The sequence below is a fragment of the Halichoerus grypus genome, chromosome 1 (genome assembly GCF_964656455.1).
Source record: "Halichoerus grypus chromosome 1, mHalGry1.hap1.1, whole genome shotgun sequence".
Taxonomy (NCBI): Eukaryota; Metazoa; Chordata; class Mammalia; order Carnivora; family Phocidae; genus Halichoerus; species Halichoerus grypus.
The window spans coordinates 167,055,800-167,078,758 of NC_135712.1; the positions used below are offsets into that span (position 1 = coordinate 167,055,800).

The 22,959-nt window shown below is 47.1% G+C and overlaps 1 protein-coding gene across 6 annotated transcripts in view; it reads left to right on the forward strand.

Moving 5' to 3' along the window:
• SRGAP3 (SLIT-ROBO Rho GTPase activating protein 3) overlaps positions 1–22,959 on the forward strand; it is a 336,629-nt gene that overhangs the window by 294,419 nt on the left and 19,251 nt on the right. For 4 of the 6 annotated variants that reach the window (XM_078075648.1, XM_036096155.2, XM_078075653.1 and 1 more), the window contains 6 exons: positions 4,449–4,509; positions 6,148–6,225; positions 13,757–13,891; positions 16,573–16,678; positions 16,894–17,121; positions 20,120–20,199. In XM_078075648.1, coding sequence (XP_077931774.1) covers positions 4,449–4,509; positions 6,148–6,225; positions 13,757–13,891; positions 16,573–16,678; positions 16,894–17,121; positions 20,120–20,199 — 688 coding nt within the window. Of the gene's footprint in view, positions 1–3,304; positions 3,336–4,448; positions 4,510–6,147; positions 6,226–13,756; positions 13,892–16,572; positions 16,679–16,893; positions 17,122–20,119; positions 20,200–22,959 lie in introns of those variants that run through there. The other 2 variants (XM_036096156.2, XR_013449094.1) reach the window with 2 other exon arrangements.

Here is a 22,959-nt window from a genome sequence, read left to right on the forward strand (position 1 = left end):
TCCTGGAGGCAAAGGGCACAGGATCAAGGCATCCCAGATAGAATGAGTGGCTCAAGGCATCTGAAGCTGGCCAGAGAGTTGAAAAGGGCAGCAGGTGGGGGAGATGCTTGAGGAACATGAGTTAGGGGGAGCAGGGGGGAAAGGTCCCTGCCAGTTATTCGAGAGCCCTCCATTATCCAGTGAAGACACTTTCTGCAGAAAAGAAGACTGGTGTCAATCAGGAGAAATGTAAATGCTCTTGGGCTTTGCTGGCGATTTTGGAGCAGTGGAGGCTGCCCCTGCTCAGGTACTCTGTCCTCCGTCCTGACACGCTGTTCACGGGATTTACAGGATGGGGTTTGGGGGGCGGGCAGGCATGGGACTGGGTAGGCAGGGCCAGCAGCCTGGGTCCCAGCTGTCTCTGCCTGTGGGCTTAGTTCTGGGGAACGGACAGTAGGGGAAGGGGACAGAGGAACAGTTGGGTACCAGTTGGGACTGTCCAGGGGCGGGGAACAAGGGCTGCTTTAGGCTACCTCAGAGGAGTGAGGCAGGGAGGATCCCAAAAGGAGGGGTGCCCCTGAGTGCATCAGGAAAGAGGTACTGTTTGGAGGGGACCCTGACTGAGCAGTTTGCCATCCAGTAGATCATGGGAAAATGCAGCTGTGTCAAGAGTCCTTCTTTCTTTATCTTCCCTCCTGTCTCCACCAAGACTTCATCTCATTCACCCTTGCCCACGAAAGCCACTCTCCATAGCCAGGAGGGGACTGAAGGACACATGAGCTATTCTCTCTGCCCTCAGGGAGCGTATAGTGCTGCTCAGGAGGTTTTCAGCACAGAAAACTGAAAGAATAGGCGATTCAGGACGAGCAGTCTGTGAATGACCACGTGGAAGCAAGTGCTGTGAGAGCGCAGAACATGAAGAGCCGTGAGCCCCAGAGCTCAGGAGGCTTCTGGCCGGTGGGTAGGGACAAAGTGGAGAGGAGCGGGACAGGAGTCCCTGAAAGGAGGAACACAATGAGTGAAGGCTCTGAGACAGGCACACCTTCCCAAATTTGCTCAGCTCTTTGGAGACGGATGATCAGTCCGGGCACTTGGAAGGAACTGACTCTTAGATGACAGGACTTGAAAATTAGGTGTTCTGTTTAATGAAATAGTCTTTTTTAATAGAGAGCTCCTACATAAAATGTGTGACTGTCAGACAATCTGACTTTATTCCTCGTGATAAGCACATCAGAACTCAACTGCATGTTTGCCCCTTGGAGGAGGTAGTCACCTTGGGAAGCCACATTCTTACTCTGAATACATTGTCATTGGTGCCGTTGGTCAGTCTTCCTTAGAGCCTGTGGCCTGGCCCTGGTCGGTGGTGCCAAAACTTCATATTCGAATGGACACCCTGGCCATTGGAAGGAAAAGCGTCCTTCAGTTCAGCTTTGCAACACCTCTGATGGTACAAAATGGCAAGAGGCATAGGCTACAGTGGGGCTGGCTGACTGGCTCTGAAAAGCCGCTTAGCATGGGTCATGTGGTTGGAATAAGTCCTTGGGGGACTAGTGGAAAGAATAAACACACTCATTTGACTAAAAAAAAAAAAAAGGTGTATTTGTTCAACATGACTGCATTTCTTTATAGTCACACTGTACTTATACCACATACTGTCAGGGCAGTTAAACTCTTCCACGTGCCTGCTCTGAGCGGGCAGTGCGGAGAAAAACTCTCATGCAGCAGGGGCTCGCCCTCAAGGACGATTAGCTTTCAGAGAATGAAAAGGCAGTTATAATATATTCAGCTCTTCAACTTTTGTGAATGGAATTTAATTTTCTCTTATGATTCACGTGCTATCTGGAAGAAAACTCTGCACGAACGGAGAATGCCCAGCTTGAAATGCCAAACCTGTGAAAGGTTCTTCAGTAAAATGACATCGCTTGGACTCCGTGATGATGAGGGTGTAGTGGGACAAGGCAGCATCCCCAAGTTAAGAATGACGGATACATTGATAGATTTCTAGGATCGTTGGAATTGGCCCTTTTCAAAATCCTTCATTTTTTTCCCCCTCTCAGACAGAAGGAAACCCAATTTTTCTTATAAATTTTGAAGACCATTTCAATTTTATTATAAATTTTGGGAGGGAGAGTCCCCACCCTGTTTCTGTAAAATGAGAATATTGATTACCTGCCTCATGAGTGTGTGATGAGTTCAAATGAGCTAATCTGTGCCGTGTTTCTAGAGCACTCCTGGCCCAGAGTAAGCACCATGGAAATGCTAGCCATTACTGTGGTCACGAGCTTTTAGGAGATTGCTCGTAGAGTCCCATCCGACAGGCTATTTGCTCAGTTCTAGGATTCAGGTAGGTTTAGCCAACATATAATTCCACTTGTGGAGATGCTGGGGACCGGCCAGATGACACCAGCTAGAAGGCACGCCTCCTCCACTGTCCTCTCAAGGAGCTTGGTTGAGACATAGCTCCCAGCCCAGACCCTGACCTGCTGCAGACATGGAAGAAAGAGCACACAGGGCTCCCCTGAAAATGGGTGACTACAGTGGCTTTCGTGAAAGCAAAGGCTCCAGTTCTACCTGCAAGATCATAAAAGTGTTTTGACCCCCCCCCCGCCCTCCCTCCCCCAGGCCTTGCTCAGCTTTGGGGTTCCCTGCGGTATTTTCAGTACCAGTGTGAGGGTCGGGGAGCAGGAAGGAGAGCAAAGCCAATGGATACCCAGGAAAAGCTACCCAGGGTGTTTGGTAGGAAAGCATGGGAAGCTGTTTGAATTTGGAATCAGGTGGAATCCTGTCAGGTTGTAGCAGAGGGCACCTAATAAACCCAATCTTGGTGAAATTAGCTTTTTACTAAGAATGAGGTTTCCTGAATTGACTTGCAGGGACAGTGTTCCAGTAGATGCCTGAAGGTGTGTGTCCCTCCTTCTTGTGGGCAGCTGGGCTAACCTTAAGGTGTCTTAGGTGGGCCCTTGCCCGTTGGTGAGTGAACAGCCCCTGTGTTGAGGAGAAGCTAAACGGACGAGAAAGGGGCTCAGCACACACCGGCCCTGTGCTTGACAAGGACTGATAGAGGCCCCTTTGCCACCAGGTGTCCGAGGCAGGCACACCGGCAGGCTGACCAGGGGCAGGGTGCAGAGCTCCTATGGGCCCAGAGGCGCAGGGGCGGCCCTCCCCACCGGCAGGCTGGTTGGCAGTCTCCCCAGGACCGTTGCTGGCTGCCATTGCATTTCCGCGTTCACGGACTCTGAAGGATCTGCTTACTCTAACTGATCTTACTCCTCCGTAATCTTTTCTTTTTCTCCTGCTCTGCTGCCTGTTTATTTTTTGTTATCAGAGGAAGAAGAAATGCTCGAACCAGGAACCAGGTATTTACTAGAAAGGTCCGTTAGCCCCATTCAACTGGTTGGAACCTGTCTTTAGTACTGACTTCTAGAGCAGGGCCCACCTTGCCTATTGCCACAGGGTCCATTTTATCCCCCTCTCCCTGACTATCGTTAACCAAGGAGAGGATTCACAGGTGGGGTGTGGAGGAACCACAAAGGCATCAAAATTCATGGGTTTTTCTGTCTCTTTACAAGAACATATTACGTGTGCCTTGTTGTTTCCTCATCTGAGGAGGTTAGTAATTTAATTTGGCCCATTTTAATGAAAGTTTAAAAAAAGATTTTGTGCTCTTTAAGTGATTCAGAATAATAGATCAACTAGTCATGGAATCCAAGACAAAACTAGCCCTTGCCTCGCTCTTTGTGGCTGTGGGCCCATCTAGGAAGATGTAATTGAAAATACATTCACACCCCCTGCCATGTGTATGTTTAGAACTGCATCTTATTCAGCCTTTTTGACTAAGGTTGGCCACTCAATGGTCAATGGCTGACATTAGCTGTTTCTGGAACTTTTCCTTATAACATGTTTATTGTCAAATAAAGTATCTGCCTGGATGTTTAGGTTGTAACCTCATTAGACCTGGCCTTCCTTTCTCAGAGCTCAATAGGACCCTTGGGGCCATCCTTGCTTCCCGTAGTGTGTTCTTACTTCAAGCATCAGGTACTGCAGTGCTAGAAGGAAGCCTTGATCCTCCCTTTTTGTCCTTGAGCACTGGGAGGATAGGGTTGAGTGGGGCAAAGTGGAGGGGAAGGCAGAGCACTCTTCAAGAGCAAACTCCAGCCCTCTCCGAGCAGCGGGCTCCCTCCCCTTCCCAGGTGTGCCTGCCAAGCCTTTGAGCCCTGATTTCCTCCCAGCTAAGTAAGAAGACAGAGCATTTCTTTAAAATTATCATAGCTATGCCTTTCTCTGCACATAACTGAAGATTTTCTGTTTTAACTGTTTGTGGAGACTTTAGGATTAGCAGTTCCTTGCTTATTTTCCTACTAATCCGATGGTACTAATATTCTGGCTTGAGTGTATAACCTATGTTTGCAATGTCTTTTTCCCTGTGGTGGTTGCCAAGCCCAGTACAACTCACAATTTTTTTTCTTAAGGATTCAGGACAAGCTATACCGCTTGTAGTCGAGAGCTGCATCCGGTACATCAATTTATACGGTAAGCTCAATCTTGGGGCAGTGTTTTCAGCTCTTTCCAGAACAGGTGCTGGGCTGTTCTCATAGGAAATGAGATTTTAATTCATCTTGGAAGATGTCCTGTCACTGCCCTGCTTCCTAGAGAGAAAACGCTTCTTGGCACAGCTGCCATGCTGAGTGCTCTCTTGAGCCTTGTATGTCTGGGGACGAAGGTGGTGGTGAGAAGACCCAGGAACTAGGAAGACTGAGGATCAGGGAGGGCATGGACAGGAGAAGCGTCTCAGTTCCTTCGTGACTCCACCCAACCTCAGAGGTCTGTGTTTGAGCAGTTAACTGGCTCTAGTCAGCTCCAGAAAGGAAATGTAGTGTCTGGGATGTGCTAACCATGGTGTCCCCAACACTTCCCTTGTGCTTCCCTCTATTCATTCATTCACTCCTCCAAAAATTTATTTTCAGAGTGCATAGCAGGCACTGTTCTGACAATGGGAATACAGGCATGAATAAGACAGGTAAGGCGCCGGCCCTCGGTAGCTTACATTACCGATTAGAAGGGCAAGGAAATAAGCAGATAAAGAAATAATATAATTTTAGGTAGCAGTAATGCCAAGAAACTAATTAAAAGGGGATAGAGAATGGCCAGAGGGTGGCAGGGCTGTTTTGGCTAAGGTGGTAAGGAGAGACGTCTCTGAGGGGGTGATCTTTGAGTAGAAGAAGCCAGCCGTGCATGGTAAGCATAAAGGTCTAATATGGGAAGGAAGCAAGTATGAGTGAATGGGAATATGCCAGGACGGTGGGATAAAAGACACAGGTGATAGAGATTCAATATTGGTTAAGGAAAGACATAAACACACTTTTATTGAGCACATACTATGTACAAACCAAACTTGGGCTAAAGCCTGCCTTTTAGAGGTAAACACTTTCCTAAATTATAATGTGGAGAGTTGTTTTATATAGAAAAACTGAACATGAGGGAGATCACAGTCACCCCATGAATTCCCATTCAAGATGAGAGAGGCCCTTTAATTCCTTCAATTCTGTAGGTTACTGTTCAGCCCTATAGGCTCTGATCCTGTGTTGTTACTGTTATGTCAGCTATCGGGGTCTCCTCCTTGTTATGGCCTTATAGAAGCATATTTAAAAAAGATTATTTTTCTATAATAATTTGATGTCCCCCAAGCTCCTTGATCCCAGGCCAGCATGCACTCTAGACTCGAGCTTTCCTGGAAAGAAGATGTCTGTATAGGTAGGGGGTGGAAATGGTCGAGTGAACAATATTGATCATTCTTGTTCAAAATCTCTGTGGCTGTTACACTGAAATGGCATTTGTAAACTCAGGCCAAGCTCCTTGGTGCCAGTGTCCCTGGCGAACTTGGTAGGCAAAGTGCACCTTGGCTACCACTGGTCCCGTGTGGATATCAACCTTAATTTATGGCCCCCAACAAGAGATCACAGACACATGAAACAGGGTGGTGCAGAGTATTTTGGCCAGCTGAAGTTCATTGCAAAGGCTACTTTTGGGCTTCTGCCAGGAGGTCTTTATTGGGAACGACTCTCGTAAAGAGTGGTGGGAGAAAGAGACAAGCAATGGGGAGAATCATCAATGTCCCCAGAGGTCTGATGAGCTCAAGGCATCATGGCATTTTCTGTTTGTTTCTTTTAGGACTCCAGCAGCAAGGGATCTTCCGAGTACCAGGATCTCAGGTCGAAGTCAATGACATAAAAAATTCCTTTGAGAGAGGTAGGTGCAGAGTCACCGTCTCAAGCTTGTGTCCATAGGAAGCCAGGATGGGTGTTGATGTGTGTCTTAGAGCCAGCAATGTGCTGGGGCTGGCTCGGAGCGACATCTTTCCAGCTGCATTCAGTGCCTTCCACCTTGGTAGCTTGAAATCAGCGAAGGCAGGAGTATTTACACCGCAGAAATTGGCAAATGCCAAGATCTTTTCTTTGTCTTTTTCCATCTCAGGAGTTAGCTGTGAAACATTTACCAGCACACATGGGCAGCTCTGTCCAGCGACTGTGCAGTAGTTGCTGGGGAAGAGGGCCTAGGAAAGCACTTGCAGTTATGATGTGAATCAAAAAGGCTGCTGCTTTTTTAGAAAAGTTGGAAGAATACAGGTAACACTGAGTAGCTCTTAGAATATCCTGATTATCTTTTTTTTTTATGTAGTATTTGGCAAACAAATATTGTCTGAGGACCCTAATCCAAACCCATTTCCCTATAATAGATCACATCCCAATTTACTGAGCATGTTCTTACCCCTCCTTCTACGCAATCTTCCTAATAGTCTTGGAAGGTATTTGGTTTGTCCCTGTTGGCTGTGCTCTGAACAGGCCTTCCCCCCCGGTTCCAGCTCTGGAATTCTCCCTCCTTATTACCCGGCTTCCTCTGGAGGGGCTGCCTCCTGAGCAAACTTACCCCTTCCCTGTTCCCCCCCAGTTCCATCTGCCGTCTAGCTCTAGAGTGGAGGAAGCACTCTGTGAGCCCCAGGAAGTCAGTACCACAGCCCCCAGCACAGACCTCTGTGGCCCGTGGCACTCTGGCTTTGAACCGGGTTTAGAGAGCAGGATTTGACTGGATGTGGTGATCAGTGGCCTCCTAATGTCCTGCGGAGCTTCTGTTTTGGAGTCTGCTCCAGGATTTTGGGCACTTAGAACCAGAGAGCCCCAGAATTCCCCGGCTGCAAGCTCCTACTCATACATTTGTTGCCTCCTAACAAGCATGCATTCATTGGGCCCTCCACTGCACTAGGTAAGGGACCAGGGCCTAGAAATACAACAGAAACAAAAGACAGTCGTGACTAGTAGGGAGCCAGTTTAGCAGACAACGGAGTAAGTCCTGGGTGGTATGGGAACCCCTAACCCAGCTTGGGTTGGGGGGGAGGAATAGTAAAGCCCGAGAAGTCTTCCTAGAGGAGGAAATGTTCAAGCTGAGGCTTAAAGAGTAAGAGCCAGAAAAAGGAGGGAAAGGTCATTCCAGACTAAGGAAACAGCATGTGCAAAGGCCAGGAAACAAGAGGTATCTCCCATCTTCCTCCCTGATGGAAGTGTCACTCGTCATTCTCTGAGCTTCTCTTGACAACACTGGGCAGCCCAATCCAAAGTTTTGTTTCTTCACTTCCCCCAACTCCTTAGCACCCCTGCTCCCCTGTGTTCATTGTAAATGAACAGAACCAGGGTCTGGAATCTTTGCTGGTTCCATCTTCTTGGGCTAATCACATTATACAGAATTCCTTAAATCTCATGGGTAAACTCACTGCACAGTGCATCCAGCCAGGCAACAGCCCCTGCCTCGAATTTCCCTGCTTCCCTCGGCTCTGTAAGTAACTTTCTTGTACCAGGCAGCCCGGCCCTATCCCTGCCCCAAGAGCACTGCTTTCTTTCCTTCTCGAGTATGATTTTCGAAGGTCAGTGCCTTCTGTCCCTGGCTTGGGTGCCTGTTCTGAACAGGCCTTGGATCACCTTGGGCAGAGCCCTGCTGGGCAGGGATCACCTGACCCAAATCTCAGCTGCAAAAATGTTTTCTTTTTCTTTGCCTCAAGTATGCAAATTGGCTCTTCTCCCTCTCTCCGTCATTCCAGAATGAATCTCATTCTTGCGGCAGCCTTGTCTTTTTGCTCCTCCTGAGCCTATGGTGAACTGTGGCTTATTCTTAAAAAAAAAAAAAAAAAAAAAGTTCCTGGTGTATCTCTTTTAGAAAAATCCATTCCTGGCTTCTCTGGGCTGGCTAGTGCCCAGATTTCCCACTTACTTTTTCTGTTTCTTGAAGTTCACCAACCAACTGCCTTGGGTTTGGCTCCTTACTCAGCTGACCCCCAGGGTCACCTCCCACCTCTCGTGAAACTAGTAGCTTCTCTCCCCGCCTACCCCCCAACTGCTGCAGGCAGCCAGGTGACCAAGGCTGGGGAGGCTCAGTATTTCTCTTCTCACTCACTCCTCCATCCCACACACTAACTTACGACTGAATTTTCTCTCTAAACCAGCACGTTGTGCATTTTTCCTTTCTTCCTTTTATTTGTTAAAATGTAAGTCCCTCAATCCTTGCAGGGTGTCTATCGTTTGCCATTTGTTCAAGGAGATTTGGGTCTTTCTCTTCCTTGGCCCCCTTCCTGCTCTCTTGGGTGAAGTTCTTGCCCACATTCCTTGTATAAGGCTGTTGAAAGGAGCACAGATCTGTTTTCTTTAAGGTTCTGAGAAATTGCAACATGTAGGAAATTCATTCTTGGCTTATTATTCCTAAACCCACTTTCTTTTTCTTCTGACATGAGTCAGCCAGGGTTTTAGTTGAAGTGGTGATGTTAATGATACGATTTTTTTTTTTTTCTGTCAGTAAGCCTTAAGCTTATCACGCAAGTTTTGAGCTCTTTCTGCAGTCTGGCAAAACGAAGGAGAAACACCACAAGAGGGCAGGAAATCAGTAGCCCCGCCGTGGAGAGAGCCCTGCTTTTCTGTTGTCTCTCAGGCCAGTTTTCCTGGGAAAACTCTGTTTTTCCCCACAGACCCAGCCACTGTCCCCTTTGTATGCAACGATGAGAGAGCTGCCAGGGGGGCCTCCTTACATGGAGGGGCGGCCGGAAGGGGCGTCCGTGGCCCTCTCACCCAGTGAGGCTCAGGATAGGGTTTAGATCTGAGGCTGAAGTCATGGCATGTAGGGTCTGACACATTCTAGTGCTGGCCCTTTAGAGATCTAGATCCTGTCCCAGGGAGAGGAATGTGACTGGGAGATGCTGGGAGGGGTTGTCCTGTTGAGGAGCCACAGAATGGGCTTGGGAGGACCTGTGGCCACAGAGAGCTAACTGCCCTTGTGTGAGAGGCCACCTGCGAGCTTCCTGCCATGCACCCAGTCTGGCGGCAGATTTCCTGAGAGCCTGTGAGCATACACTGTGTTCACACTCTGCCCTGGGGACAGCCCTGCCATCAAGTCCTCGGCAGTGCCCAGGTGACCTGGCTAAGAGGGCGCTGTGGGCAGGGCTGCTGGGGAACAGTTCCACCGCCCCCAGGACGGTAGCCAGCCAAGTGTGAACACAGCTTTCTCTCAGACTAGCCTAGAGTTTTAGCTGTAATTCTCCTCAAGGAAGCCATCATTCCCACAAACCATACTGCTCATCCTGAGCTCTGGAATTCCGCTCGTTTCTGGAGCCACAATTGACTGGCCTTGCAGAGAGCCGAAGGCCTGGGCTAGGAGGAGAGAATATTTGGAATATTTGGATGGTTCCTTTTATGGACTGAGTGCCTTCTGGGAGGAAGAGCAAGAGCAAATGGGGTGTGTGTGTGTACACATAGGTAGTATATGTATGTATATATAAAGCCCATATGTTGATCGTGCTTGATGAGGGGAGCTGACATGTACTATGAAGAAGAAGAATCCATGTGCTTTTGAATCATGAGACCCCAAAGGTCATATGTGGTAATAATAGGGAAATAGCTAAGTATAGTGCAGAGTTTTTGAACTTTTCTGGTCCCTTAAAGGGGCCTCAAGAGGTGCTACAGGACCCGAGAGGGGGCTTAGGAGGGAGGTATAGACCTCTCCTCCCAATTCAACTAAGACAGCTTTGTTGTATGTGTTGAGCATTCAGAGAAACTTTTTTCTTGAAAAAAAAAAAAAAAAGAAAAGGTTGGGATTCTACTCTAAAGGAAAAGGAAGGAGGGAAGGAGGGAGGGAGGGAGATAGGCATGTAAGCGGACAGACAGACACTGGTCAAAGGAAGACTATCTCCCAGGCATTACGAGACCTGGGAGCTGCTGGTGTGTGTTTTGACTGTGTGAATGTGGGCAAGTTGTTTTGCTTGTTGGGTGCGAGAGAATGGTGGTGTTGGAACCCTGCCTTCCTCGGCACCATGCAATGTTCTTGTGAGGATTAAGGGAGATCATGTGTGCGAATGTGCTTCTCACTTGAGAAGTGCTATATCAGTATAGGAAGTGATTTTTTTGTGTTTTCTCTCTTCCTTCCCCACAAGGACTCCTCCTGTTCCCCTGTGGGGATATCTGAGAGGTTGACCTCTGGAACATCAGCATCTGGGCCACCACATACAGTCATTCAGGCTGGGCACTGTGCGGGGGTGCTCAGTCAAAGAGGGCAGGGGGGAGCTGAACTCTGGTTCATACTCTGTAAGCCACAAGACCTGGTTCAGGAAGGAAGTAGGGGGGCCCTCTCTCATTTGCACTAAAGCACGTTGGGGCTAGCAGAGGCCCTGGCAGTGACATGCATTCTTTTCCTATGAAGGTGGAGTAAAAAGATCCAAGTATGAATTTCCAGCTCTGCTCTTCACCGCTTGCCAGTCTTAGAACATTCTGTGGGCTATTCTGGGAGCAGGAGAAAAAGCTCATTGTGCAGACATCTGTCAGCATCTTCAGGGAGGGGCTGGATTGCTCTGTGTTTCCTTTCACCTCGTCCGCTGGAAACTTGGGGGGATCTTAGCTGACCAGCCCCGGATTAAATTGAAAAATGCTGCTCTCCTGAGATACCATTTTCCCCTGTCCAATGGGCAAAAAAAAAAAAGGAAGATTGAGAGCATTCCATGGGCAGGGCTGTGGAAAAAAATCATTCTCCTATGTTGCCAGTAGGAGGATAGAATGGTGCAGGCCCAGTGGGGGAGAATTTGGCTCTGTCTAATGAAATGTACCCTTGACCCACAATCCCACTTTGAGACTTGACCAGAGATGCACCTCCACAAATACAAAAACACACACAGGAGATTATTTGTTGTGGCAATATTTGTAAGAGCTGAAGATTGGAAAGAAGTCACATGTCAATCCGTAGGAGATTGGTTGACTAAATCATGGTCGATCCATGAAATAGAGTACTTTGCATCCACTTAAAAAAAAAGAAGAAGAAAAATGAGAAAGATCTCTATGAACTGATATGGAGGGATTTCTAGTATTTATTGTGAAGCAAAGAAACAAGTGTATGTTGCAATATTGTATACTACTTACATTTTGTGTAAAAAATGAAGGGAAATAAAAAATTCTCATATATGTATTTGCTTATTTTGGGAGAAGAAAACACAACAGGGCAAACCAGAAATTGATGAAAATGGTTAAATGTAAGGTAGGGAAGGGAGAAGGAGAAGAGTAGGGCTTGTCTGCATATAACTTTTTATCTGGTTTTGACTTTTGGACAATGTAAATGCTTTATATTTTTAAAACTGCAAATTTTTTAAGAAAGAATTTCTAAAAAAAAAAATCAGTCCCTAAAATTGAATAGAAATAGAAACAAGCTGTGTATCAAATTGATCATCACACAGAGAGTAACTTTTGAACATGTGCTCTGGTCATACATTTTTAGCAGCTTTAATGAGTTAGATACCATAAAGCTCACCCATTTTTAAATCGTACAATTCAGTGGTTCCTGGTATATTTATAGAGTTGTGCAATCATCACCATAATCCAATTTCAGAAATTTTTCATCATCCCCAAAAGAAACCTTGTACCCATTTGTAGTTACTCCCTAGACTCCCTCTACCCCAGCCCCCCACGCTAGGCAACCACTAATGTACTTTCTGTCTTCTGACCACACATCTTTAGTAGGATACATTCTGAAGACTAACCCCTTCCCCCCCAAATGAAAACAAAAGCCCTGCAAAGAAATCTTAAATTTTATGTAGTAGGTTTATTGTTAGTGGTGATATTGCTATTAAAATTTCAAAACTATGTTATGTATATTGTAGGATAAGGCAGGTACAGAAATACATTATTAATGTGACTCAGAACCAAGATTTTTCACTAAGAAAAATGAAATACAAATATAAAATAAATGAAGGTAAAGAAAATGTTGAATCTTAAATATGAATTAGAAATAACTGTGTGAACTCATGAAAAAAAAATATATGTATTCTCCCTCTATCCACTGAAAAGGTTTAAAAGCTTTTTATAGCACTCCTGTACCAATGAGCACACCTGGAACTTAGATCTTGGTCTCTAAATGCCATCCCCTATAAAAAGCAAACAGAGCGTCTTGGAGAAATGTTTGATTCCAGATCTGGGTCAAGGAAAGTATAAGGTGATCCATGAACATCTTCTGTTGCAGAAAGCAAGGATGTGCTCAGTGGAGGTCACCTATAAAGGACATTTGTCCCTGGCAAAATTGGGGAGAATCTGAGCATTCCAGAGAATAGTGATGGTAATGGATTATGACACATTAAATTAAAAATTACAAAAACAATCCCACAAAGATGTTAAATAATAACAGTAATAATAATAATAGGAGAAGTAAGGGGGCATGGGGAAACCTCTTCTTTATGGAAGAATGCTAGCTAATAAATGTAGAAGGAATGACAGAATTAGAAAATCATCATTTTGCAACCCCAGGATAATAATTGATTTAGGCTAAAATCATCATTGGAGGTTAAAAGCATTGGGTGAAACATGTTGAGCACAATGACTTGCACATAGATCACTTATATTTTTCAAAAATATTTTATATTTTATGCTATTACAAAGGGGAAAATAGACCTTTACAATGCAGAGATCTGGAGGTCACCCCCTTAATCCATGGATCAAACTTCGCATCACCAGGAGCAAGACAGGCTGATGTTATGTGCCTCTGGATCCAGTGAGGTGTCCACAACATCACCCATGTACTATTCTTGCCAAAAATGTTTAACTTAAATCTAATCATGAGGAAACGAAGACAAATCCAGAGTGGGAGGCATTCCATAAGGCAGGTGGCCTGGACTCCTCAGAAGAGGCAATATTATAAAAAACTTAACGATTAAAAAATGTTGGGGCCTCTTTTACATTCAAAAGACTAAGGAAACATAACAACCAAATGAATTGTGTTGATTAGATCTTAACCTTTGAAAAAATTCTATGAAAGACAGGACAATTGGGAATGTTTGGATGTGGGCTGTATATGAGATGGTGTTTTGGAACTATTGTTAATTTTCTTAGGTGTAATGATGTTATATGGTTATGTAGGAGAATATCCTTATTCTTAGGAGAAACATGTTGAAATATTTAGCAGTTGTATTTTGTGACATCTACAAAATACTCTCAAATCATTGAGCAATAAATATGAGTAAAGAGAGAAAGCAAATATGGCAAGAGGAGTGTAAGTTAATGACCATGAATGAAGGGTGATTTCAGTATTTTATTTTTACAATATTTCCGTAGATTTGAACATTTTCAAAATCAGTTACAGGGAGAACTCTAAACTTGCTCTGTCAAGGAGGTTGTCCCATCTGCTTCTCCTCTAGCTCAGGCCATCCCTCCTGCCATCTGCACATTTCCTGCCTCCTTACCAAGCTGAATTATTATCTCCTGTTTCCTCTCAGGCGAAGACCCCCTTGTGGATGATCAAAATGAACGAGATATCAATTCAGTCGCTGGTGTTTTAAAACTGTATTTCCGAGGACTGGAAAACCCACTCTTTCCTAAGGAAAGGTTTCAAGATTTGGTATCTACTATTAGTAAGTATTTCCTAGGTGGAACGGTAGAGTGATCAATTGTGTGACATACCTTTATTAAAGTTGTACTATGGGCTCATCTCTGTGCTAGGCACATGGGAGGGAGAGTACGAAAGGAGCAGTATGGCCCTCATTCTCATAGAACTTAAAACCTAGTTGTAGAGATAACAAGACAGTTTATAATGGAAAATGGCATGGTACAACCCTGGGTATGGAAGGAGCTCAGAAGAGGCAGAGGGAAACTTGGTTTTGCAGATCACAGCTGAGAGAGAGTGATGTGAGCTGAGCCTTCCAGGAGGAGTGGACACGGAGTATCCTGTGAAGAGTATGGGGACACACAGACTAATGGGACCAGTAGGAGGGTATTCCAGGCAGTGAATGGTGCAGGAGGCTAGAAGGGTAAAATAGAGCAAGAGGGGAAAGACCTTGCAAGGATTTTAGAGCTTTTCCCCTTGGGTAATAGGGAGCCATAGAGGGCTTGGGAGTCAGGTCAGCAACATAACAGACAAGTAAAATGGTGAAAATAAGTTGACTGTGGGCTTCTTCTGATGTCACGAGCCATCAGAATTCTCCTTGGCAGGTATTTCTGTGGATGAAGGCAGAAGCCCAGTCTAGGGGGCTGAAGTAAAAGCACCTTGACTGTAAGATGCCCAGATCCAAGGCAACATTTTGGGAATTTTTAAAAATAAACTATTAATATTACAGTATGAGAATCTTAGTATTTTAGAATAAACTCTGATTTACAGAAAATTGCCCCACGCCTAGTAGTACTAGGGATGCCTCTCACAATGCTCTGAGAGGGATTTGCAGCCGGGAAAGTGCTCCAGCAGGTGGGAGACTTCAAGCCTCTTGCCTGCCTTGTACAAAAGACCCTTCCTCTGTTCTGCTCCCCTCCACACTACTTCCTGCTCATCTTTCCAGATCCACTTCAGGCTCCACATGACCCTCAGAAATTCCAGGCCACAAAGGCCCAACCCTATCTGAGCCTCGTGTCATGTGTTCAGCCCTGTGTCACGTGTTCAGCTAGTGTCACATGTTCAGTCCCATTAGTCTAGTTCCTGAGCAGAGCCCTGAGTGGCCAAGGCTGTTGACCGCTGGTACAAGCCCATAACATTGCATACCTTGGATCACACCTTGAATCACACTGTGGGGGGGAAAAAAAAAGATCCCTTCTCACTTCCCTCCCAAACCCTGTGATTATATCAAGGAGAAAATTTCAGAGGTCAGTCAGTCTCCCTTCTAAACATAGAGATGGGGCCTCAGTCTCAGAAACTTTTGTATAGAACAGTGCCTACCTAGAATTTAGTGATATTGTTTTGCTTTCATTATATCTATTTTTATGTTACCTCCTAATTATAGCAAGTGGTCCTGGTTTCTCATTTACAGAGTGAGGTAAAATTTCCTCTTTAAATAAATGCATTTAAGAAAACGATGTACTGAAGTGGAGGGGACTAGGGCACTGATGACTGAAGCTGAGGACAGGGAGCGACCTGTATAAAGGGCAACAGAATCAGTAAATGTCCAAGAACCTTTAGCTCTGTGGGGAGACTTGGGTGAGATGCCTCAGTGCCAGACTTTGAAGGTAAGCTAGAGTGTGCTGGACAGAGTAGAGAGATCACCAGTGTGTACAAAAGCCCAGGGGCAGGAAGGCCCTCTGTGAGAGGGAGATCGTGGCTAAGGCCACCTGGCACAGAGTTTCTCAGTGGGGGTGCTATTGGCATTTAGGGTAGAGCAGTGCCTTATTGTGTGTCCCATACATTCAGGACACTTAGCACCTTGACCCCTGCATCCCAAATGCCAATGGTACTCTCTAGTCACTGTGACAACCCCAAAGAATGCCCTGTGGATCTGTAAATGCCCAGAGGTGCACTACCACCTCATCTGAGAAGCATGACTCCGTATCATCTTCAGATACTTGGGGAAGGGGCAGCAGCTAGGAGGTGAGGCAGGCGAGGTTGGCGGAAGCCCGCTGTGAAAGGCCTGGGTTACGGAGGAGAAACAGGAGAAATGGTGTTTCAGAAGGAACATGCTGACAGAATGTGGAGGCTGGAGAGAGGGGCTCTGTGAGAAAACATGTTTTCTGAGAAAGAAACTGGCATAGACTTGGGCATAAGCCCTGCAGACACACATCAGAACCCTGGCAGCTCAGTCTTCGTGCCAACTTTCCCTCTCCACAAGGCAGGGCCCACAAAGCCTGTCTCCTTACCAAGCCCAACTGGCTGCTCCTACCCCTGGCCCGACTGACAAAAATACCAGTGTCTCTCTGTCTAGGACGGGCCTGAAAACCGGGCTCAGAGACAAGATCCCAGGCATCTGCCAAGCTCATTGGCCAGTACAGAGCTCTAGAGTTGGTTGTCTGTTCAACACTCACTTCTAGCCTACTACGTGCTGTGCCTGTGGTGCAGCTGGCGTTCAAAGAGGTGAACGGAACATGGCCCGTGCCTGCGTTCGTCAGGGCTCATAGGTATCAGGTGACAGAAACTCGATCTATACGGGCTTCATCCATAAAAGGGAATGAATTGACTCACATACTTGCTGCAAGTGGCCAGACGAGGGTCACAGATCAATCCCCAGACTGAGAGAACTGGCTCCCCCGGAACCATGTGGCCTGATCTAGGAGCAGATGTTGGCTGCCTGGCTCTCTAAGAATGAAAGACACCCTGAAAAGCCCCTTTGTATTACAGAACTGGAGAACCCAGCTGAGAGGGTGCACCAGATCCAGCAAATCCTCATCACCCTTCCCCGAGTGGTCATCGTGGTCATGAGATACCTCTTTGCTTTCCTCAATCAGTGAGTTGCCCGGCCAAGTGGGGGGGGGGGGTCCCTCCTTGCCTCAGCTCTGGCCTCCTTTGGGAGGGGGTGTCCTGAGGCTTTTGCAGGTGCAGCTGTTCCTAAAACAGAACATGGAACCCTCCTGGAGTTGAGTAGAGCCCTCAAAAGAAAGAACCCACAGGGGGGAAGATTCACCTTTCCCAGGTGACTTGTGAGTACCTCCTTTCTTGTAGCCTCTCACAGTATAGCGACGAGAACATGATGGATCCCTACAACCTGGCCATCTGCTTCGGGCCCACCCTCATGCACATCCCTGATGGGCAGGACCCTGTGTCCTGCCAGGCACACGTCAATGAAGTCATCAAAACCATCATCATCCATCATGAAGCCATCTTCCCCAGCCCCCGGGAGCTAGAGGGACCTGTGTATGAAAAATGCATGGCTGGAGGGGAAGAATATTGGTAAGATTCCGTTCTTCTTAATATTGTTACTATCATCATCATCATTGTTGTTGCTGTTGAACAGGAACAGTAAGAAACCCTTCAATTTTCTTACTGCTTTATAGTCTGTACTCCCATATGCATTTCCTCATTTGAGCTTTGCTGCAGCCTTATATGAGAGATAGTTGCATCAGCAAGACTCTCTTGGTTTATAAGGGGCAGAAATACAAATCAAACTGGTTAAGCTAAATGGGAAGTAATTGGTTTACTTTACTTAACTAAAAAGTCTAGCATCATGGCTTCAGGTATAGCTGGATCCAGGAGTTCAACTATTATCATCAGGACTTGGTCCTGCAATCCCCAGCCCGTGGCTCTTCTTTCTTCTGTGTTGGCTTCATTCTCAGGCAGTCTCTCCCTTGGTGGCTTCAGGAAGGCATCTGGTAACTCCAGATTTAGAGCACATTCTCTCAGCAGCCCCAGTGGAAAAAGGGCTTCTTCTTCCCAAGTGTCCCAACACAAATCCAAGAATTATATCCCCTTGCTGAGGCTCGGGTCTGGCGAACAAATCACATTGGTTAGGAGATGTCAGGCTGTCATGGGCCAAGTGAGTCACAAACCCATCTCAGGCAGCAGGGGAGTGGATAATAATCCCCACCTCAATCAACCTCTTGAGAAAGGAGTTTTTTCCAAACACAGTGAGTTCACATTCTTTGAGAGTTCCACGCCAGGTCAGCAGTTGGTAGTTGGGCACCTCTGGGTACCTGGTGCTACATGGGGTCTTGGGAGAAAAATGTTAGAACCAATCAAAATCAGGGCTGACTACTTTTCCCAGACTAAGACCTTAAAATGTGGTAAAGATAGGAAATGTTCTGAAATGTGGATTCAGAACACCAGCTGACAGAGACCAGCCAAAGGGTTCCTATTCATTCTTTATTCCCAATCCAGGACAACACACAGCTGTATATTTAGGTATTCCCCATACTGCTTTCAGCTAGGTGCCTACAGGGGAGTTTGTCTTTTGATTATCACAGCATTCCTGGACTCTTAAATCGCTTCAAAAAAGGGAGACATTCCAGCCCCCCCCCTTTTTTTAAGATTTTATTTATTTATTTGACAGAGAGAGAATGAGAGAGAAAGCACATGAGAGGGGGGAGGGTCAGAGGGAGAAGCAGACTCCCTGCCAAGCAGGGAGCCCGATGCGGGACTCGATCCAGGGACTCCAGGATCATGACCTGAGCCGAAGGCAGTCGCTTAACCAACTGAGCCACCCAGGCGCCCCAGCCCCTTTGTTTCCCATCCTGTCCCCCATAGAAATATCGGGCTCTACTGTCTTGTAATCACAGCTCTGTAACCTTATTTGAGGCACCAGGAGCACATCTGTCCCTGTTTTGTCACAGAAACATTAAACAGCCAGCAAGCCTACTTTCTGGACAAAGAGAAGCTTTTCATGTAGTGTTTGCAACCATTATCGGTTCTCTTTTCTTGTTGCAATATATATCATTAGTGTTCTGGGAAGGTCCTCAAGATCTGTTGTACTTACCAAAGAACAATATACAATAACCACACTTCTTAGTCCCATTTGTGTCCCATGAGAAAGGAAAACTGTTAATTATATTGGAGGTATTTTCAAAGCCAAAAAGGGGGATTTGGCTGAGGGTCTCACTGTAATGGACAACATTCATTCATTCATTCATTCAACGAATGGACAGATTGTTGCTGAGTGTCTGTCCCAGGCCAGGCCCTGGGCAGGAGGGCAGGGATGTGACCTGAACAGGATTAATCCCTGATGCAGGGAGCTCTGGGGGAGGAGGAAACAGGCAGTTCCAGAAGAGGGGCTCCCTGAGCCAATGTAGCGAGGTCAGGAAGGGCTTCTTGGAGGAAATAATGACTTAACGGAGGCCTGTAGGATAGACTAGAGTCATCCAGGTGAAGAATGGGCAAAGAATGTTCTGGACTTAGTCCTGCAAGTGGTTGGAAAGTGGTTCTATGTGGCCACAGTGTTGCAGATGCCAAGGGAATGGTGAGGGAGGAGTCTGCACAGGCCAGCAGGAGCCAGGTTATGAAAGGTCTTAAGCCATTGTGCAGTATCTGGACCTTATCCAGGAGGCAGTGGAGAATTTTTCATAATGAAATTCGTATCTTCTCAAATGCCATTGCAAGTGTCACCTCCTCCATGAAGCCTTCCCTGACCACCCAGTGCAGGTCCCCTCTGCTGTTCTTGTCTCTGCTCATTTGTTCCTCCATAGCACATTTCAACTTGCAGCAATTTTATTTCCTGGCCCATGAGGGCAGAGTATGTGTCCACTTACCCATCAGTGTGTCCCTCCTACCTAGCATAGTGCCTGGCATATACCAGGACTCCATCACTGGCTCAGTTAGAAAACTGACTATGTGAATAAACCCTGGCCTCAAGAAGCTTATCATTTAGAGAGGGGCTAGTGGCTGGTGAAATTATCGAGTGTATTAATAACAAATCTGACAGGCCTGGATTCACTTTACCTCCTCCCATGCCCATCATGGCTGCCAGCCTGCTGGTGCCACGTGGACTGGCCCAGGCTTTTGCACACAGCATCCTGAGGCAGCCCTGAGAACCCTGCTCCTTGCGAGCTTCACTCCACCTTGCTGGGCATGTCACGTCCTCTGTAAGACATGGAACCAGGTTAGATGAATGACTCACCTCACTTCCAAAGTTCCTTCCTGTTTTGGCCCGTGGTCCTTCCAAGGATAAATGCCAGGGTTTTACACTGATCTCTGGGTCATATGGAACTCCTAGGAATTGGCAGCCTGGCAAATTCCAGGGCTGGGGGAAGCTGGGGGAGGTTATTCAGGATAGCTTCCCATTGAAGGGGCTGGGACATTAGGAGGGCCCATGGGTGGTCAGATGGATAAGATAGGACGGTGCAGGCCTGGGCCTGACCTGAGTCAAGCGCAGAGGTGGGCGGGGCTGGCACTTAAGGGAAGCTGAGGACAGCATGAGGGTACAGAACCCAATGCGTCGCCTTCTCATGTTTCCTTGCAGTGATAGTCCACACAGCGAGCCAGGGACTATCGATGAAGTTGACCACGACAATGGCACGGAGCCTCACACCAGTGATGAAGGTGAGTTAGGGGGAACCTGGGGCCAGTGAGCTTACCTGGAGCCTCTCATGCTGACTCATGCCTGCGCAACCTCTGGGCTGGCCCACACAACCTCCTCCAGCTTGGCAAGTCGGCACATTGCCCTCCAGAATAGATGGGGGACCCAGAAAGATCTCGGAGACATGTGCACTCCCATTCGCCACACTCCTACCCGCCTGTCTCCTCCCTTTCTGTGTCCTGCCTGGCTCAAGTGCAAATCCTGAGTAACAAGAGTATGCTAAGTAGGAAGCACTCTTTGTCCCCTGTTCTGCCCCCACAAGGGATCTGTTCTGCCCCCAGCCTGTGCTAGGACTTGGGGTGCTTTGATGAAAGACACATGGGCTGTTGAGGAGCTCCCAGTCACGTTACCTGACACAGTAGGAGCAGCTCCCCGTGACCCACAGAAATAATGCCCAACTACAGCTGTGTCCCCAGTGCGTGGATGCCCCAAAGATGAAGCCAGGCAATGATGACCCAGGGAAGTGCTGGTGGGAGAGAGGGAAGGTGGGCCTGGGCTTTGAGGGACTCATTGGAGCCTTCCACCCCTTCTAGACAAGGAGATTAGAGTTGGGTTCATCTCTAGGGAACCTGGACCATGTAGACAAGCAATCTGGATAATATGGGCCCAACACCAATGAATCCATTCGACAGAATGGGCATGGTACCCAGGCCCAGGGTCCTTTTAAGGACTCGTGAAAATGTTTTAGTTTCTTTTAAAATGATGAGGAAAAAGGAATATGATCCAGCCTGTATTATATTCATCTTTATATCAATTCAGTTGTAGAATATAATTTTTATTTTTTATTTTTTATTTTTTTTAATTTATTTATTTGACAGAGAGAGACACAGCGAGAGAGGGAACACAAGCAGGGGGAGTGGGAGAGGGAGAAGCAGGCTTCCTGCCGAGCAGGGAGCCCAATGTGGGGCTTGATCCCAGGACCCTGGGATCCTGACCTGAGCCGAAGGCAGACGCTTAATGACTGAGCCACCCAGGCGCCCCTAGAATATAATTTTTAACTTTTTTTTAATGGAGGAAGGGACCCATGAAAGTCATAACACAATCCTGTATAGACCAAGCATAGCCCTCCTTTCTCCTTGTGATAATTTTACTTTGAAAAAATCATTATGTAGAGGTTTTCTTATGGGCTTCTGTGTTTCGCTCTGGGACAGTCCTAGGCCCTGTTGGCCACCATTTTTGTCAGGAGAGTTGGTATGTAGTACTAAGGTGTGGTTTCTGGGAGCTGGTGAAAGAGCTGGTTTCAAGACTGATCGGTGGGTTTGCACTTGCTTATGGCAGATATTCCAACTCAAAGTGACCTAAGCATTAAAGACCTCAGACCTGAAAAATCCCAGGTTGGGCATAGCTTCAGGCATGGCTGGATCCAGCTTAGTTGATCTTGTCAGGAATTTGTCTCCATCTTCTGTTCTGCTTCCCTCTGTGTTGGCTTCATACTCAGGTAGGCTATCCCTGTGTGGTGTGGTCTTTGGCAGTTCTGGGCTTTCACTGTTCTTTTGTCCAAAGTCCCCGTGGAAAAGAGCTTCCTTTTCATCATGGTTCCAAGAAAGCTCCTGGGATAGAGTCTCAGGACTGCCTGGATTCACACATCCCACCAAGAACCAATCACTGTGGCCCAAGAGGGAACCCATGGGTCAGGCCTGAGTCACAGGTATGGAAGAGCAAATCTAGGTGTGATGTTCATTCAGTTCTGCCAGAATCCTCAGAGGCTCAAGTCATCCCGAGCTGAGGAAAATGTCCTGCAGAGCCTTTGTTTGGGGATGTGAAGGCTGCCACCTTCGGCTTGTTTGTAGCGATTTGGTTTTCTCTTTCCTTCTTTTCTGTCTCTTGCCCTATTACTTCCAGCTCTTCTCCTTCTCCCTTCTTGTCCTGTCTGTTGCTTGCTTTATTTCCCTGTGTGTGTGTGTGTGTGTGTGTGTGTGTGTGTGTGTGTGTAGCTCCTTCTTGCTCTAGATCTTGCTCTCAGTCTCTCCTCTCCCATTGGGGGAAAACAGCTTGATTTTTCAGCATTCAGATCTGTTAAGACTGCTGCTGGTGAGGCAGATGTGTGTCTGCAGGAGGGTGGGTCAGGTGCCCTCTGAGGACCCTCACAGCCCACCTGCCTGGGGGCTGAGGTCACTGCGGGTCATCCTGCACATGCTGAGTTTCCCCACAGCTCCTTAGCCTGGGGGCTGGAAGGCTGCTGTGGGGCCCAGGACTGAGGAGGAGGAGGGACAGAGAGAACAGCTCTTGGTGGGTGCATGAGGAAACAGCCACAGGGCACACCCAGCAGGCTTCACCCCATCAAGGAAAACCCCTCATAAAATGCTGCCTCCCTCCTCTTGGAGTAGAGGCCTACAGTATCCCCAGAATAGGGTAAGTCAGAGCTTCTTGTCTGGTTCCCCAGAAGGCCCCTTCTCGATTGTTCCTTGTCAGGTTGCTGGTTTCTGAGCATAACAAAGGCAGAAAGATCATCCTGGAAGGGCAACAAACCGGCTTCAGGAGAGCCAGTTCCATGCTCCCTAAAGGTCCTCACTGTTTCCTGTGTGTTGGTGGTGGCTGCGGAGTCAGGAGCCACCGGAGGAAAATTAATTGCCTTTCCTAAATGTTTACCTACACGCCTGCCCCAATCAAAACAGTCACGGAAATACTGAGTTGCAGGAACAGTTGAGGGGCACTAGACTCTGAGAAAGGAGACCTGGATTTGAAAGACAGGTAGAGACCTTCATGGCCCTGTGATCTTTGGG